Consider the following 19,918-nt stretch of genomic DNA (forward strand, 5'->3'; position numbering starts at 1 on the left):
ACAGGAATCGATGGTGGGATTCTTTTTTTGTTATAAGAGGAAAGAAGGTGGGTTTCTTTTTTTGGTAGGGTTTTGGGGAAATTAGAGGGAAATTAAAATTTTAGGGGGAAAGGGTTTTGGAGGGAAAAAAGGGTTTTTAAAAAAAATCTGATTTTTTTTTTTTTTTTTGTGTATTTCTTTAATTTTGGTGGGGTTTTGGGAAAAAAAAAGAGGGAAATTAAAATTTTAGGGGGAAGGGTTTTAGAGAAAAAGAGGGAGATTATATTAGGTAATGTATATATACAACTTATAATGTAATGTAAAAAAATAACAATAATGTTGTTGATTAACACAGTTGAATAAGAATGACATAAGTAACTTAAAATTTGTTTTGAATTTTAAATCCAAAATTTTAATTTATTATTATTATTATTATTATTATGAAATTTAAAATTATATTATTATTATTATTATATATTTCATGAATGAATATATTTTTTAAAATTATTAATATTATTGTTATTAATGGACCATCAAAACGCAATACGATCCATTAAGGCACAATACGGTCCATTAAAGTAAATACGGTTCGTTAAAGTCCAATATGGTTCATTAAGACCCAATACGGTCCATTAAAGCAAATACGGTTCATTAAGGCCCAATACAGTCCATTAAAACAAATATGGTCCATTAAAGGCCCAATACGGTCCATTAAAGCAAATACGGTCCATTAATGTCCAATACGGTTCATTAAGGCCCAATACAGTCCATTNATATGGTCCATTAAAGGCCCAATACGGTCCATTAAAGCAAATACGGTCCATTAATGTCCAATACGGTTCATTAAGGCCCAATACAGTCCATTAAAAGCCCAATACAATCCATTAAAGCAAATACGGTCCGTTAATGTTCAATACGGTTCATTAAGTCCCAATACAGTCCATTAAAGCAAATATGGTCCATTAAAGGCCCAATACGGTCCATTAATGTCCAATACGGTTCATTAAAGCCCAATACAGTCCATTAAAGCCACTACGGTCCATTAAAGGCCCAATACTGTCCATTAATGTCCAATACGGTTCATTAAGGCCCAATACAGTCCATTAAAGCAACTACGGTCCATTAAAGCAAATACAGTCTATTAAGGCACAATACGGTCCATTAAAGCAAATACGGTCCATTAATGTCCAATACGATCCATTATGGCCCAATATGGTCCATTAAAACAAATACGGTTCATTAAGGCCCAATAYGGTCCATTAATGTCCTATAYGATTTATTATGRCCCAATACGGTCCATTAAAGCAAATACGGTCCATTAATGTCCAATACGATCCATTAAGGCCCAATACGGTCCATTAAAGCCCAATACGGTTCATTAAGGCCCAATCTGATCCATTAATGTCCAATACGATCCATTAAAGCAAATACGGTCCATTAATGTCCAATACGATTCATTAAAGTCCAATACGGTCCATTATTGTCCAATACGATCCATTAAAGTCCAATACGGTCCGTTAAAGCCCAATACGGTTCATGAAGGCCCAATACGGTTCACTAAAACCCAATATGTTTCACTAAACCCAATACATTCCATTAAAACCCAATAGGGTTAATGAAAGCTCAATACGGTTCATTAAAGACCAATACGATCCATTAAAGCTCAATATGTTACACTAAAGCCCAATCAATCCACTAAAGCCCAATCGATCCATTAAAGCACAAAACGTTCCACTAAAGCCCAATATGTATCACCAAAGTCCAATACGATCCATTAAGGCCCAATACGGTTCATGAAAGCTTAATACGGGTCATTAAAGACCAATACGATCCATTAAAGCCCAATACGTTCCACCAAAGCCCTATACATTCCATTAAAGCCCAATACGTTCCATTAAAATCCAAACGTTCCATTAAAGTCCAATATGTTCCATTCAAGACCAATACGATTCATTAATTAAAGCCCAATATGATCCAGTAAAACCCAATAAAACCGTTAAAGCCCAACTAACATTCGTTAAAATCCAATACGTTCCCACACAAGAGGTTACGTTGCCTAAGTAAATGTGATGGATTTATCGTACAATGTCAGTTGTCTACCTTAAAACTTATGTCAATCTTAAAATCTTCAACTATCGGGAGTTATTATGTTTTTAAGCTTAGGCAACATAGAAACAATAGTATATGTTGCCTTAGTAAATTATGATAAATCTTTTGTACAATGTCAGTTGTCACCTTGGAAGTATCAATTTGTTTACCTTAAGCAACATAGAAACAAGAATATATGTTGTCTAAGTATATTGGGTTGAATTTATAATTCTTACCTTAGGCAACATATAAATAGAAATATATGTTGCCTAAGTAAACTTTGTTGGATTTATATTTTTTACCTTATACAACATAGTATAAGAATATATGTTGACTAAGTAAATTTTGACGGATTTCCAAAAAATATGAGTGTCCAACATTGAACTAAGGCAACGTAGGTTAATATGTTGCCTAGGATACAAACAGGCAACATTGAATTATTTATATGTTGCGTAAGGTCACACTTAGGCAACATAGAACCATATGTTGCATTAGAGGAAACTTAGGCAACATATAATAGCCTTTGTTGTCTTAGTGTATCTTAAGCAACATAGGCAATTTACATTTGTTGTCTAAGACAACATTTGGTGTAGTGCCCAACCAAAACTGTGAAACAGTCAAAAGAGAAAATATTACGAGACTATATTTGTTATATATGAATATATGTGTATAGGGAAAGGTTTATTTGAAAAGTGGTAAGTGTTTGTAAAAGTTGCGAAACTACTCGCTCTATTTTTCGTATAACTGTAAATTTTGACTAGTCAAATCCAATCGTGACCGTATGAAAGGTTTGAATCACTTCCTTACTTTTTAAATATTTACCATTTTTCAAAACAACGTGTAGCTAGCTATATGTAAATGTATACGTATGAATGAATTTATTCAGAAACTAACAAATTACATTAAATTAAAAATGTGGAAAAAAGGTAGAATAATATTCAAATTACAAATCATATTTGATCAATCCATCACATCATGGTTTGGTTGATTGGGGGAGTGGTTGTGGGATAGTGTTGCATCTGTTGCTGGTTTCTCGCCATATTTCCTTGCCACCCTGAAACCATAAAACACAAACCAAATATTAAGGGATTAATGCATATGTTTAAATTAAATTGAAAGAAAACTTAATAATAAATAGCATTTAAAACCAAAATGTGAATAATGCTTCTTACAATCTTAAAAATACCATATTTATTTCATTTTACGATTTCCCAAAAGTACAATTTCCTCTAGTTTTTAATTATTTGGCAATAATCAATCTTTTTGAAATATATAATATTTACATACGACAAATAAAACAAATAAACTTACACGTCCACCTCACATTTGGTGAGTTTTGAACCTTTGGCCTGTTTGGAGACCAAAGACTCACATACCGCTAGGCCAAAGGCTTTTTGTTGTGATAATCAATGTTATGGGATACTAATAAAATTGATTATGGTATGAAATATTTTTAATTTGGCTTTACAAAATCGTAAGTTAGGTATTAAAAGGACTGTTTATTTACAGCTTAATGAGCTAAATGGTCGTATGTCTTAATCGCCAAACCATACAAGATTGTTTCCATATGACTTAATTGTTAAACCATTAAGCCAAAATGGTTATATGAAATAAGAAAAGTCCCTTCACTTGTCCTTGTTAAGTAACCTCAAACAAATTAATGTTAGAAATGCGTTATAAATTGTAAGATCTCACATTGGTTGGGGAGGAGAACGAAAGTTGCTTTATAAAAGACTGAATACCTCCTCTATTAAACGAGTTTTAAAACCATGAGTCCAAGTGTGGACAAAATGAACAATATTTGATACCGTTGGTTTGAGATGTTACAGAGAGCCGGGAATCCGACTGTGTGCCAGCAAGGATGCTAAGCTCCCATGAGGGTGGATTATAAGATCCTACATTGGTTGGGGAAGGGAATGAACACTACAATAAAATTGACTTTTTAGGATGCCTAAATTGTAGAAGCGTCCTAAAATGGTACTTTACAGGACTTAAGTTTTATAGGACCAAACCAAAAAACGTTCTATCTAAAAGTGTTACAATAGATTTATAAGACGCTTTTAGGCATTTAACAAACTTTTTAGGACACCTTTAAAATAAAGTGTCGAATTAACTAATTCTATTCAACACTATTTGAAAAAGTGTCTTATAAACACAAGTCTCCTATAAAAAAGATGGGTTTCTCAAAGGTTTCCTATAAAATAACTAATTAGGACACTTTATTTTCAAAAGTCCTGAAAAACTTGTTAAAAACGCCTAAAAGTGTCCTATAAACCTATCGTAACGCTTTTAGATAGGACGTTCGTAGTTTGATCCTATAAACCTAAGTTCTATTAAGTATTCTATTAGGACACTTAGACATTCTAGGTGTCTTATAAAACTAATTTTGTTGTAGTGACAAGTTACCATATAAGGGACTGGATAACTCCTCTACTAGACGTGTTTTAAAACCATGAGTTCAGGTGTGGATAGAACGGATAATATCTAGTACAGTTGACCTAAGATGTTACAAATAGATTGTAAACCCGACAAATTTGTTTAAGCTTCAAGTTTTAGGAAATTTAGAACTTTCCTTTGGTTTTTAGGTTTAAAAGTCGGGATTTAACATTCAAAAACCTTTTGGTAACATCTGGCGCAATCGGGTAGTTTTTGTGTCTTGTAGGACAAAAAACTCGAGTAAACATTGAGTCAGGCTACTTCTTGGGCAGTCCAAGCTGCACGAGGAGTGGCCACAGTCCCTGAATTAAGCTCTCAACCGCGACCCTGGCATGAAATCAAGCCACAGGGTCAGGCACCTTATGGTGCGGCCTTAGCTGCGTGGAATTTCGTACGAAGGTTGCGTGTGCATGCACATAGATCGAAGTTGGCAGGGAAACCTTGCTTCAGGCACCCTAAGCAACCCCGAAGGTAGCTTGGATGCATGTAGGGTTTTAATTAGCTCAACACCGTGGATCGCATTTACTCTTGGTTTTCTTTTTCAATCTCCTTTCATTTACTCCCAGTAACTCCTTTCTCTCATCTTTCCCTCCCATCTTTTGAAGAACATTGGGACCCTAGTTTCGTTCTTGAGACTCTTGAAGACTTTGCTTGTTGGTTCGAGATTTCTATAGCTAGAAGGTAAGATTTTGGTTTCTTTTTTCTAATATAGGGTTATGGTCTAGTTTCACCAACAACATCTAATTTATTCCTTGTGTTATATTTTGGTATTTTGGGAGTAAAATAAGTATTTTGGGAGTTTCACACCTTAGATTGAGAGTTTGGCTCAAAGTTTTCATCTCTCACCAAATGAAGCTCAAGTTTTTGGGTTAAACCTAGATTTAGTTTAAATCTAGCAAGGTGAATCTATTTGCTTTGCAACACTATATATGTGAAAATATCTCCATTTTTGTGTCTGAACATACCTCTATGTGTTTATTTCACTTTTGATGAAGTTTTGTGAATATTTGTGTATTTGAGTATTTTGGTTATTAAATCTTAAAGAATGATGATATTGTGTTTATTGGGTGTTTTGAGACACATAATGAGATATATATATATATATATATATATATATATATATATATAGGGTTGGGTTTACGTGAGACCAGTCTGTTTTCGTGAGACCCGTGAGACCACCTTTTTACACTTGAAACTTCACAGCAAAAACACTGTAAAGGTAAAAAAAATCCGAACCTTCACAGCAAAAACACTGTGAAGGTTACCTTCCATTTTACTGTGAAGTTTCAAGTGTAAAAAGTGGTCTCACGAGTCTCACGAAGACAGGTTGGTCTCACATGATCCCAAGTCTATATATATATATATATATCTAAATGAGTTTTCTTGGATATTTGGATAGTTTGGGGTAAAAATGTCATTTTGACTCTTTAAAAGAGGGTGTGGGTTTGTTTCGATTTCACTAGGTAAAAATGTCATTTTGATAGTGGTATATTGCCCCTTTTTGGTCATAAACATATAAATATTTGGTAAACACCTTCTTTGGCTTTGTAAAGATTTTGGAAATACAAATCATAGGGTTTTGTGCCTTTTGGCTATTACGCTTCAATAATATTATGGTATATGACCCCATTCATGTTATGGGTGCCATATTTGTTTATATGATTGGAAAATACGCCTTTTATGCTTATGTGGGCTATATTGACTTTATTGAAATAGTCAAGTGTTTTATGAGGCTGTTTGGCTTAATATTAACACAAATTAATTTGGGGAATAATTACCCAGTTTTAGTAGCTCAATGTGGAGTGTTGGAAGTATAATGCATATATTGTATATTTGTTGGGTATATTACATGTTTTTGAGTGCATTAGTCATTCAACTAGTGTCATGTAATTTTCAACTGTACGAGTCTGTCTTGTTGTTAAGCTTGGGGGTTTGATGGACACGCTAAATTCTAGCGAGTGGTACCCATGTCATGAGTAGAGAGCTTGTGGTGGTACCCTTTGGGTCGTATATGGAGTTATTAGCCTGTAGTGGTACTTAGTTGAGTCAAATACATGGCTAGGTCTTCGGTGGTGCTCGTGGGATCCCTATATGGTGGCCAGTGAATTTTGTGTTGAGACTCATCTAGAGGTCGAGTAGACACTAGAGTTATTGTTGGAATTTTGTGGCGGTACTCATTTACGGAGATCCATGGCCCGTAAGGTGAAACTCGAGAAACGTTGATAAGTGACTTAACGTTGTGTTCCTGTCACATTCATTGAACTGGGTCTTCCCCATCACCGAAATATGTTGTTTTCGGGTACTTCATTACCCATATTTTCGATATTTTGAATCTATAGATTTATCTATATTATTAGTGTGTTTAGGACAATTTAGATGAGTTGGATATTGATTATTAATCTAAAATAGGTACTAGAATTGGAATTTGAACTTTGTAAAGATACTAATTTTTTGAATTATGTCTTAAATATTGGGCCGTTGTTTTAAAAGAAAATGTTTGTTTTAACCCTTTTATGTTTTATGTGACAAAACTGTTTTAACTTACTAGCCGTTTTATCTGGTTCTAGTGGAATTTGATAGGCGTTCGAAGCTTTGTAGAGGTTCCGATAGGAAGGATTTAGAGGCGTCATCCAGTTTTGAAGATAGCATACTTGATGATTTTAGTAACCCCAAAGATATTCTAATTCTGTTAAGAATAGATTGTCTAGTTAGAACTGTGATACATTCTTGTTGTTTTTCTTCGTAAATTTTTAGCATTATATTATTTAAGTTGTTTTATTTGGAAATTTTTGTAAAGTTTTAAATTATCTATTATTTTATAATTTCAAGGGTGTTACAGAAATGATCCAACCCTCTCTATTTGCCTCGTCGTCCCTCAACCAGACACATAACTTAAGTCATTCAAAAACAACCCCTAATTATTAATTAAATATGTGATTTTAAATTATGTGTTAAATCAAATGTTATATACTATATATTTAATAATAAATCTTTTCAAAGTCAGACAGGGATCCTATTTTGAACAGGCTATTTTCAACTTCAAATTGATGCCAATAATTTAAGTTTAGCAAGTTGGAAAAAAAAAAGCAATTACATAAAATAAAAAACATGTAGATATTTGTAAGAATTCGCCTAAAAATGCGATAAATTAATGTACCTATTGCAGGGTCCAAGCCTTGTGCTTTAAGTTCTCGGTATTCTTGACAAAGGGCACACCACTCGCAAAAGCAATGTGTCGCCCAGTCAGGTGCCGGAGTCTCCATCAAGCCATAGCGGTTCCTGATCTTGGTCCGATACCCGCATGACATGATGCAAGGACACCCGAGAAACACCGCGATTAGACCATATATAAGTCCGCTCGTCGCACACGCTACAAGAAAACCATGTGAATTGAACCAAATGCATTAAATATCATTAGTGGCACATGGGACTTTATATACACACAAATTAATGTGAACAATATTGTATAATTTGGCTTACAGGTTTGGCCGTTGTCAATGATCTCTGCAATCTGTCCGAAAGTGATGCATGGGAAACATGCCGTTATGAGAGCTGTAAATGAACAAAGATCAAAAAAAGATGAACATTGTCTAATACACATAGAGGTTATCGTTTACGGGGTGGATCGAATACAAATCGGACCCAAATCCGTTACAAATCCGTCGACGGTTTCCAACAGGAAAATCTATTCCTCTTTGTTTTGTAATGAATCTTAATGGTCCGGTCTAATCCGGCTATTTCAAAACAATGACTGTACGTGTTGTTCTAAGACGCCATACTCTCCATAAACACCTCAAATACAAACAATGATTTCTGATTTGAAACATAAGAGTTAAAATTACCGTTTTCAGGATCATCAGCACAGTCGAAAAGACCATTCCTCCATTCCTGAGTCGGAGCAAGGTATTGACTTCCGACAGCAATCCCACTTGGAGGACCCATATAACTCGGCGTTTGATACCCGGTCTGCGGTTGGTAGCTCACCGCTTGTGGCTGAGCATTATGAGTGGTATAGCTGTAATTCTGCTGAGGTGGAAATGCAACAGGCTCCGGCTGAGGTGGAAAGGCTGCCGGCACCGGCTGTTGTGGTGGGTATGCTGTCGGTTGCTGTTGAGGTGGGTATATTGCTGGTTTTTCAGGCGGGTAACTTTCAGGTGGTGGCATATTTTCCGGCACTTGAGGTATAAAGGATCTAGTGGATTGTTGGTGGTTGCTATCAGCCATATAAGCTTCTTCTTGTGGTGGTGGTGGTGATAGTGGGTTGTCATGGTGGTTTGGATAGCCTTGTGGTGGGGTTTGATCGGAGGACTGAGAAGGTGGGTTGGAGTCGAGACGGCCCATTGCTGCTCGAATTATTTGCCAAGAAAGAAGGGTTTTTTTGTTTTCTTTGTTGTAGCACAAGAAATGCAAAAAGACATAGTTTTATAGGAAGCAAGTATAGACGTGGATGTGAGTGTTTTAAATGGGAAACAAACGCGTAAGTCGACCCTCCCACCATTTTAAGAGTTGACTCCGGCATTTCTTCCAAGTGGGATTTTTTATCCATTTTTTTTTTATAGATTTACATTTTAATTTTGGATTTGGAATCGGTGTGATAACTTATATTTTATAGACTTTATTGTAATAAAATGGAAGTTATATGACACACAATCTTATAGTTATCAAACCAATTTTTTTGTATAATGTGTGTTTTAGCAATTATTTTTATTATTCCATTTTATATCTATACTATATTATAAACCATTTGATAAAAACTCTTAAAAATCATTTTTTATGCATGAAGTACTGTTTATTGATGTTTATTACTTAAAATTCAAGATTACAAGTAAATTATGCATAAGTACAACTTATTAAAGCTCCATGTTTGAATTCGTGTAACTAACTGTGGATAAACATAATCAAATATAGGATAAACATCTCATTTTAAAATATAAAATATGTAATATATAATTGGGATAATTATCGAGTTCTAACAAAATAATTAGTTATTATCTTTATAAGAAAATTATATTATTAAACCAAATATAAATTACTTCGTTATTGAACTTAAATTAAATTATAATAAAAAAATTGAATTATAAAAATACATAAAGAATGAAGAATTTTAAATAGTTAATATGATACTAATATCGATAAATTTTTATGATATTTTCAAATTTATATTTTATTTAAAAATAGAAACATCAACGTTTTTTCAAAATCACATAAGACCATATTACAACATTGACTGAGATAAAAAATAAAATGAAATATTAAAATCCATATGTATCTCGCTACATTATGCGAGTACCATTCTAGTATATTAAAACATATCAATTTTTTTAAAGTGTTTCATGCGTATTACTCTTAATTCAATAATAATAAAACTCTAATTAAATGTTCTTTTAGTAAAAATTAAAACCAAATTATTAATTTATTCAGAGTAAACCCTAATTTTGATCCCTAAAGTATAGTGAAAAGCTTAAAATGGAACTTTAATTTTAATAAGTCTAGAAAAAATCTTTACGATTTTTTTTTGGAAAATGGTCCTTGTCATTAAGCTCTATTTGTTTCTTTTGTTAGAAGGAGGAGCATTTTCGTTTTTTTTTTCTTTTTCATTTTCGTCTTTTTCTAATTTTGTAATAAATCTCAAATAGTAGGGACTAGATGTCTCTCTCTCTCTTTATTTATATATATATATATATATATATATATATATATATAATTCATAATATATTATTATATATTATTTATACATAAAAGATGTAGATAATTTATTAACCAATTTTTAGAAGTTACTAACTATACAGTTTCAGGTATGTTATAAACATAGAAAACGAACAAAGTTAGTAATAAGGGACCTTTCAGAGTAAAATAAGAATTACAAAGATTTTTTCTAAACTTAATATAAAATTAAATTAAATAAAGAATATTTTGAGAAATTTTTATACATACTAAGATGGTTTTAAAGATCTTATTCAAATTCTATATGAATACTTTGAGATATTTGTGATATAGATATATAATAGAAATTGTATAATCAAATTGGCTAATATACAACCATCATATGTGGTTGCACTTTTGACTTTCGTAATTATTTTAAAATAAGTATATCTTTAATTATGATGGTTGCCATTTTAATACACTATTGGTTCATTTGACTCATTTCCTTTAAATAACAATTGGGTAAATGCAAAGACATTTTGACATTTTTGTCATTTTATCTTATTCTAATTTAAAAGTAATTGTTGGTCCCGAAAGGGATGTCAATAAACAAAAAGTAATTATAGAAAGGAGAGTTGAATACAATTACATAGACTTTTTAACTTTTTAATTCTTATTGATGTATATGAAAATTAACACACAGAGATACAATAAAGATTGTTGCGGAAGGAAATGATAACTTAACCTAAACAATCTTACAAAGAGAAGAACTAACAAGAACAACACAGAGAGTACTTGCAAGACAATGAAGAACACTAAGTTTTTCTTCACACACAAGAGAATAAGAGAGTAGAAGAGGATAGCCGATTGCCTTGAGAATGCACTAAGAAATCTTCCAAAAAGTCAGTTTGCATGAGAGATGCACACTGCCTTTTATACTACCTTCAACATTAAATGCATGGGGACACTTGTCACCTGAGGATAAGAAGACAGGGGTTGACTTGACCATTGTTGGTATAACATTTTCATCGTACACAACATGCATACTAGAGATGGCCAAAAACCGGTCTCGGGCCAGGCCGGGCCGGTCCCAATCGGTCATAACATTTCTCATAACCGGCCATAACCAGTCCCGGTCGAAAATGATAAGACCGGTCAAGGTACTTCATAACCGGTTATGGGCCGCCGGTCCCGGTCCCAACCAGTCCCAACCGGTTCTTGTATTAAAAAATAAGATTTTTTTTTATTTTTTTAATGATATATATTTTTAATACATTATAAAATTTACAATTGTGTCACTCAAATACACTTTAAAAATATGTTTTAATATAATTAAGATTACGTTTTCTTATAAAAATACATTATAAAATTATTTAAAAATACATTTATTTACAAAATTATCTGAATTTTCGGGCCCGGGCCGGGCCGGTCCATAGTCGGTCCCATAACCGGTCCCGGTCCCACCAAACTACCAAAAACCTCAACCGGTCCCAGTTTTCGGTCCCATAACCGGTCCTTATCGGTCCCGGTCCCGGGATGGTCCTTTGTCAGTCTCGGTCCTGGTCCTCCGGCGGTCCCGGGCCGGGCCGGGCCGATTTGGCCATCTTTAATGCATACAACACTGTTCATGCAGAGACAAGCTTTTGCTGAGATATGGTCAATCAGTAGGAAGATCTTCTTTGGATGGATTAGTAGCTTCAAACAGCTACTCACAAATCTTCTGTCCATGAAGATCTTCAATCTTCGGTCCATGAAGATCTTCCTTCAATCGAATTATAGCTTTAAAATATTTTCAAACTTCATTTCAGCTACTCTAGAGCCTTGGTATGTAAATTAGACAGTTGATTCACACTACTGCATCGGTGACCTTCTGTCTGCACATCGGTTAGTCTTCGATTTTGCTAATGACTTTAAGTATGTACCAATATACCAAAAAACCAATAACCACTAAGTGTTGCTAGGGTAGAGGAACAGATCAGTGGGTCATCACCAAATCAATAGGTGACCCACCAATCCCCCCTATTTGATGACGTCACACCCACTTAGAAAGAAATAAATACAAGATAGACAGACTCTAAAATTCTTTGAGAAAAAGAACTTATAAATTCAGTGACACATGTACATATTCTTTTTAGGTTCTTTTCTCCTTTTTTTGTTTTTGTTTTTGTTTTTTATTTTATTTTATTTTTTTAACTGTAAATGTATATACAAAACAAATAATAGATCAAAGAGAAACAAATAAATAATGAAAAAATTTGAAGTAAATACAAAATATAAATTGCATCTATACTAGACAATGAATTAAATACTTACAATGATGAAGGTAGTTCAAGAAGAAGAAGTCACATAGATAGGGCACCTTTATTCAACAACAACTTAAGATAGGAGAGTTGAGGATGGGAAGGCAGATTGTAGTGCATCTTGATCATTTGTATCTTTTTCAGGATACGATACAAGTGATCCAATACAAACTCTTTCTACATACCTTCGGCGCTCTTCTTAAGAAACTTGATAGTCTCCATCCATTTAGGTAGGCCATAGGTATTAATCCAAGATAGTTTTTCTATTCTCACCACTCCGTTTGCTAGACCAATAATCAAATAAATAATATTGGAATCGTAGGTCAATTTTGGAGGACCTTTGATTCTAACACTTACAATTCGAGTAGCAATATATTAACGGAGAATTAAGTCATTGAACCATCTTATTCTTTTCTCTTTCGTTTCTTTAGATTCTGATTGTTGGACCAAAGAGTGAGACCTGTTGGCTTCATCAAATTTCTTTTGAAGAGCAATTGAGTTGGCCGCATCCTCAACTGAAATGCTTAGTAGATGAAGATCAGTTTCAAGAGGACCTGAGACTTTAAGCACAAGTTTGTCTTTTGAAGAGGCTTCAGACTGATTTCTTACAACTTTAGTTGCTTTAGCTGAAAAGAGCTGACCTGCTGGTGCTCCCCCTCAACAGATACTGTAGGTTGAGAACTTGGCTGCTCCCCCTCAACAGATACTGCATAACTCTGTCATGATCAACCAGCTCCCCCTCAATAGGAACATCAATGTATGAGTCAACATTAGATGAGGAAGAAGAGGCAGAAGAGGTAGATGTTGAGTCGTCCCCGTTTTCACTGGTAATAGGGTTCACTGGCTTCTACCCCTCAGTAGGAAGAGGGGAAGGTACAAGAGTAGCAACTGGGGGTTCCTCCGCAGTAGGAATAGAGGAAGGCACAGAAGTAGTAGCATTAGAATAGGGGTAAGCGGAGTACATGTGGCACTCAGTAGATGAAAAACACTGCCGATGGAGAACGCCCAGAAGACTAGAATCAAAAATAGAAGTAAGTGACCTATTCGGAGAAGAAGCTGCAATACTCTCAGTACCATCGGCGACCTGAAAGTCAGTGATGGGAATATCACAGATATCGGCCTGAGGCTAAACATCTATATCAACAATATCGGCGAGAGGCTCGATATCTGTATCAACGACACCAGTATGAGTCTTAGTGTTTGTATCACCGACGCTTGCGAGAGGCGGGTCGCCCATTACCACAACAGTAGAGGTAGTAGACTGGTAAGGGTCACTACCCACATCTATAAAAAGATAATGAAGAAAAGGGATGTCATTATCAGCCGGAGCTGAAAAATCATCCATTCGTGCAAGATCATCAAGATCATCGCTCTCGGGTGATAGGCGTGAGCATGTGGAGGAGATGAAGGACCTCGGAAAAGGGGAGGTATCCGAGTCATCACCAAGGTCGTGTAGATACGCCAAGGTGGAGTGATGTGGGTTCCCTGTATGTACAATAGTGTCATGTTGAGAGGGTACTGAAGAGCTAGGGGGTGTAGAACAGATTCCCTAGGCTCAGTAGGACCAACTTCAACAACCTTGGACTATTGAGAGTCCTTGGTTGGAGATGTATTTTTAGCCCTTTTAGGCTTCTTGGTCTTCTTAGAGGAAGAGTCAAGAGTGGCTAAGCTGGAGTGCCTCTGCTTTATTTTAGAGGGGTGAGAGGCGGTGTGAGACTCCGAAGGCGCTTTCGAAGTCCGAGCCTCAGTAGCAGATGCGGAGGGTGAGAGGAGAAAGTGACCTGTCAGTTGTCTCCTGACTTAGGAGGCAACCTCTTTAAAATCAATAGCTAAAGAAGAGAGGGAATGGGCCACTAACTTGGAGGAGTGGTGGGTGACCAGGGCAACATGAGGATGGGTCCTAACTGTTGTGGTCACAAAGTACTCTCCCCAAACAGGATGGTAGAGGTGGCAAAAGAAACCATACTTGGGAGAAGATGATCAGTAGATAAAGTCTGAAAGCCAACTTGAGAAACATTAAGATCATAGAAATTATCAGTTGACAGAGGTGACCCAAGTTTAATAGAAATTATCATAGACAAGAAGCTGATATTCATTGGTGGGAGGGAATAGAATTCAATCTGAGAGAGAAGAGGGGATTAGGTGACTAGGAGGGTTGGTGAGTGGTAGTTGTCAGTTTAAGGTTGAGTTTTGGAGAGTAGAAGGGTGGTCATTGAATGGAGGGTAAAGATGAGTGGGTGGGGGTTGGAGAGAGATGGTTTGAAAGAGGGGGAAGGGAATCGGTTTGAGGGAGTGAGAGGGTCAACTTATCAAAAAGGATTTTTTTTTTGGAGGGGGCTGGTTCGGCTTGTAGAGAAAAAAATATTTTTTTTTGGGAGGGGGGTGGTTCGGGTTGTAGAGAATATATATACATATATATATAGAGAAAGAGTTTGTTTCAAATACAACTCATCACATTTGTACAACCAATGCCACCCAATGAATTAAAATATTTATGCAAATGATGAGATCTTATTTATTATGATTTAAATATTTATAGAAGATAAATAAGGTTAATTAATTATGATCAATATTTTATATTAGGAAACAATCAAAAATTCTATCAAATTACATATTCATCAAATTAAATGAACGGTTGAGATTGAGTTGTATTGGTTGTACAAAATGTAAAGGGTTGTATAATAACTCACCTCTCTCTCTCTCTCTATATATATATATATATATATATATATATATACTTGGAATCATGTGAGACCAAGAGTTTTTTGTGAGACCCGTAAGACCAGTTATCAACTCTTAGATTAGATCTATAATCTGAATATTCATAATCACAAAATTGCCACGAGACTTTTCAATAATCACAAAATTGCCACTGTGCAACTTTAAATCATTAGATCATTAGTTTATAAAGTTTGGCCGTACAGCAGCAGCCAGCTCCTCCTCCCTTCCCACATACGATAACCTGATTCACTTAAAAGTCCTATAAACTAGATTTTTAACCCGAAAAAAGTTCTATAAAACTCGAGGCTTCTCTTACCAAAAAGTCGGGTGTTACAAATTAGATTTGGAATGATCTGTAATTGAATTTCATTTCATGTTTGGTCTAAAGGATTTCTTGAATTTGAAATCCCAGGATATCATTGAGATCCTATAAACATAGGATTTTGAAATCTCACGATGATGGTTAGTATTTTACGAGATTTCATAGTATTTATATGTAAATAATATAATAAAACTTTTAAAAAAAACTTCTTCTTAGAATTGAAAGGATTTGGAATCTTTGCTTTGTTTTGTTTTTAGGATTTGAAGTAAAATTGATTTTCATTCTTTAAGATTATTTTTTAAAAACTTATTAAAATAATTAAATTACCTTTTTTATGAAAAATACTATGAAATCTCGTGAAATAGCAGCTACTCCCATGAGATTTCTGAATCCCATGTTTATACGATTTCAATTCCAGATTTTCCTTCAAACCAAACATAACATTGAAATGACATCCAATTCCAAATCGTACAAAATCTCGCAAATCAACCAGACTCTAAGGGGCCGTTTGGTTCACATAATATCTTTTAAAGGAATGTAAAATATGTCAAGATAATTGGAATATGGAAAAATTGTAATGAAATGTTATCATACTTAATCAGGTTTTTGGTTTACAGAAAATAAATTGGAATATGTTTGTTTGGTAACACGAAATTTGAACAAAATGATGAAAAATGACCAAAATAGCTTTTCTTTTGTTTAATGGGGGTAGTTTTGTCATCTTCAGAAAATTCATTGGAACTGAAGTTCATTTTCTTCCACACTATGATGGAATGATGAAATCCATGCATGGCTGATAGAATGTATGGAGACTCAAATTCATTTCATATATAAACCAAACATTTGAATGAAATTCGGTCAACAAAATTGACCATTCCAATTCCATCAGCCTCCTGTGAACCAAACTCTCCATAAGTTATATTGTAGCATAATCTTTTTATGGTCATTTAGAAAGTAAACTCGTAGTATTTTCTAGATACACGATGTAACATCCAATTTCTAATATACCCAATTATTTGCTTAGTATATTTAATTATTGGGTTAAAGAGAACTTATGATTTAGTGGGAGTTCGGGTCTGAAGTTTTAAAATTATATTTCTTAAGAATATATTAGAGGATTTGGAAAATATCACGTCAAATAGATACGTAAAACGAATTTTTTTGGGAGATATTTTCTGGAATATTTTTGTTGGATATTATATATTATCTCTTTATGAACGTGTAGGCGAAAACCTCATAGAAAACGAAGGTCCGAACGAAAAGTTATGAATAATTTAAGTGTTGATGGTCAAAATGGGTACCTAGCCGAGCCAACCCGACCCAACTCGAGTTTTAGCATTATAAATTGGATTTTTGGCCCATTTTTTATGTCATCTAAGTCTAGAACTCATATACACACTAGAGGTGCGATTTTCACACACATAGGCTTGATTCAACTCAAATCAAAGAAGAACTACAAGATCTTTGAAGGATTTGATCATCAAGTAAGGTATAATCCATTCTTTGCACTTGTTCTTGGTTGACATTCTTGTTATATGGATTGCATGTTGAGATAGAGTTAGGGTTTCGTATGGGTTTGATCTTAAGTGTATAAAATGAGTGCATTTTAGTGTTTATGACATGAAATGGTCATTAGATTCAAAAGATTATCAAGATTTATGCAAGTTCATCATATGAACTTTGACTTGATTAAGTCAATGATTTGGAAGATAATATAAATGATAAAATAAAGGTTGGATTTTGGTTGTTTATGTCAAATATGTTATATTAAGTTGAGATTCAGAAGTTAGAATGGTTTGGAATCGAAATGGTTTGAGAAAAATGTATGAAAATGAGAATTTTGACTTAAGAATGCATTGAAAGTGTGCAGACTTTGAAAATCTGTATAAAATAGTAGAAAAATCCAAATCAGGTGAGGCCAATTTCCTTAGTTAGATAATTGAGTCTAATTTATTTCTTATATGATCAAGGCATGAATCTGAGTTTAAAATGGGCAAAATAGTTCTGCATGCAGCAGCTGTACATAGAAATTTAGGTAAAGTGTTCAAAAAGGATATGTGTATATCATGGGTTTCTTATATTGGTTGCTTATGAGATTTTGTGCATTTAATCCAGGGGTAATTAGGACATATTTTGATTCTTTGGAAGCAATCTAAGTGTGGTAGATTGGACTTGCTTTGTGAGCTCAATTCGGAGCTTTTCGGTATTATACGGTTGCCCGGTGAGTTATATAGTTAATTGTTACATATTGATTTGAGCATATATATTTTCATATGAATGTTTTTGGTCTTGAATGGAGTCACACGATCTTGATTGTCATTGATTCCGTCTCTTGAGTTGATTCCATATTACTACCTCGGTACATCGGTTTGCTTTCCAGATCCGGACTCGTTGTTTTGTTCCTTGAATTGTACGTCATAGTACCGGTACTACTTCGTGTGGCATGCCGAAAGTTTATGGTGAAGTCAAGATCCCGGGTTGGATGGATGAGACTTTCTGCGGTTGTGAATACTCATTGCTCGAAAAGGAGGAAAAACAATGAGTAGGGAACCTTGGCACATACCCGGTAGAGGAAGGCAGTGTGAGGTTTCTCGTAATGTATGATTCTGACTCGGACTTTGGCATGAGCCCGGGAGGTGAAGGACGGGGTGATGCACTGTCTTCGTTATGTTTACCGATTCGATCTCTTGAATCTTGATAATTATTGGTATTCTAACGTTGTTGATTATATTTGGTTGTTGATCATGTCTCCTTGTTGTGTTGAGCATCAATGGTATGGTATATTATGGTGATTTGAATATGGAATCCTATGATCTTAGCATCCGGTACGTAATTGTTCACTCGGTTTCTTGTAAGTCTCAGTTTGCATTTAGATGATGTCTTGAACTCTTTTATTGATAAGAGTTTATTATGTATGTTTATAAACATGTGCGATATTGATATGTAATACTTAACTATTTAACTCACTAAGCGTTGGCTTACCATTTAAGTGGCAACCTCTCTCAGGAAAGATGACAGATAAAGAGAAAGAATCCGTTGTCTGACTCGAAGATTTATCGAGGAACTTGAAGACTTCGATCTTGCTTTTGGTAAATAGTAGCTTATTACCGTATCTCATAGTTGTAGTAAGTGTAGCTTATATATAGTCTTGTTCCGGTTATAAATATGTCCCGTATTCTTTTGCTACTTAATTCGGGTTGTAAGTAAAAACTCCGTTATATCCGGTTTGGAATTATGTTTCGGGTGGTTTTATCACTAAAATAGAACATATATTTCGAAGTTTTTCTAGAAAATTAATATCTCATATTTTGAGGTTAATTAATGTTATGCCCTGATCTGTGTGTTTCAAAGGGCTGGTCCATTTTCATCGCCTCTGGACCAATTCATGGCCTCTGGTCCATTTTCATCGCCTCTGGACCAATTCATCGCCTCTGGTCCATTTTCATCGCCTCTGGACCAATTCATCGCCTCTGGTCCATTTTCATCGCCTCTGGACGAATTCATCGCCTCTGGTCCATTTTCATCGCCTCTGTTCCATTTTCATCGCCTCTGGATCAATTCATCGCCTCTGGTCCATTTTCATGGCCTCTGGTCCTTCATGTCCTCTGGTCCCTTGTAATAGTCTGGTTATCATTTTAGTTATATATATATATATATATATGATATATGTATGTATGTATGATGTGTGTGTATGTGAGAGCTTTTAATTAAAAAAAAGAGAAAGGGGAGAGAGGTCGGCTATTAAGCCGCCTCTCAAAAGTTCAAATGGGTGTGTATATATATAGTTTTTTTTTAAATAAAAGAAACACACACATACACATACTACATTTCTCAAAAACTCTCTGAAGAAGTTGAATTGCAGCAAGGAGAAGAAATCTACAAAAGCTTTGATATTCAATTCTAAAAGGTGAGTGTATTTGAGCTTTGAATATGAATTGCTTCATACAAATTGAAAAGCATTTCAACTGATTATTATGTGTTTGGAGGCATTTTTATGATGATATTTGGGTATACCGGCCAAGTAGTGTCCGGATTGAGGTCCGGATACTTAAACCGGATGTGTTTTGTCCGGATATCCACTAAACCGGACAAGTGGTGACCGGTGTGTCTTATAAACCGGCCAAGAGGTGAGCGGTTTATTTCTAAACCGCTTGTATCAAAAGGTTTAAGTCTTTAAACCGGCTAAAGGGTAACCGGTATACTCTAAACCGGACAAAGGATGAACGATGTATCGTCCGGTTTATTCTAAACCGGGCAATGTTGAAMTTAAAGTATTGTCCGGACTTCTAATCCGGACAAGAGAGTTGGATGTTTTCAAAGTATTTTGACCGGACTCCTAATCCGGGCAGGTTTGACCGGATTTCTAATCCGGGTGAAAAAGAAGGTTTTGAGAAATGTTTTCGTTATAATGATTGAGCAGTGTTAACTG

The 19,918-nt window shown here is 34.8% G+C and overlaps 1 protein-coding gene across 1 annotated transcript; it reads right to left on the minus strand.

Moving 5' to 3' along the window:
* Window positions 1-2,926: 2,926 nt before the first annotated feature.
* LOC112525406 (protein PLANT CADMIUM RESISTANCE 6-like) lies at window positions 2,927-8,891 on the minus strand. Its single transcript, XM_025135529.1, has 4 exons — window positions 8,346-8,891; window positions 7,984-8,055; window positions 7,661-7,873; window positions 2,927-3,121 (listed from the first exon to the last, which is right to left on the minus strand). Exons 1-4 carry the CDS (start codon window positions 8,842-8,844, stop codon window positions 3,036-3,038), a joined length of 870 nt encoding a protein of 289 aa, XP_024991297.1. The 5' UTR covers window positions 8,845-8,891; the 3' UTR covers window positions 2,927-3,035.
* Between the last annotated feature and the right edge of the window lie 11,027 nt (window positions 8,892-19,918).

This window comes from Cynara cardunculus, assembly GCF_001531365.2.
Source record: "Cynara cardunculus var. scolymus isolate 2C chromosome LG 13, CcrdV1, whole genome shotgun sequence".
In the NCBI taxonomy this organism is placed as follows: Eukaryota; Viridiplantae; Streptophyta; class Magnoliopsida; order Asterales; family Asteraceae; genus Cynara; species Cynara cardunculus.

Bases quoted from the DNA above. Each gene is read 5' to 3' on its own strand.
- LOC112525406 (XM_025135529.1), bottom strand. From the start codon at position 8,844: ATGGGCCGTCTCGACTCCAACCCACCTTCTCAGTCCTCCGATCAAACC. The intron at 8,056-8,345 runs GTAATTTTAACT...GTTCATTTACAG, and splicing joins TGCTGATGATCCTGAAAACG to CTCTCATAACGGCATGTTTC. The intron at 3,122-7,660 runs GTACATTAATTT...TTATGGTTTCAG, and splicing joins AGGCTTGGACCCTGCAATAG to GGTGGCAAGGAAATATGGCG.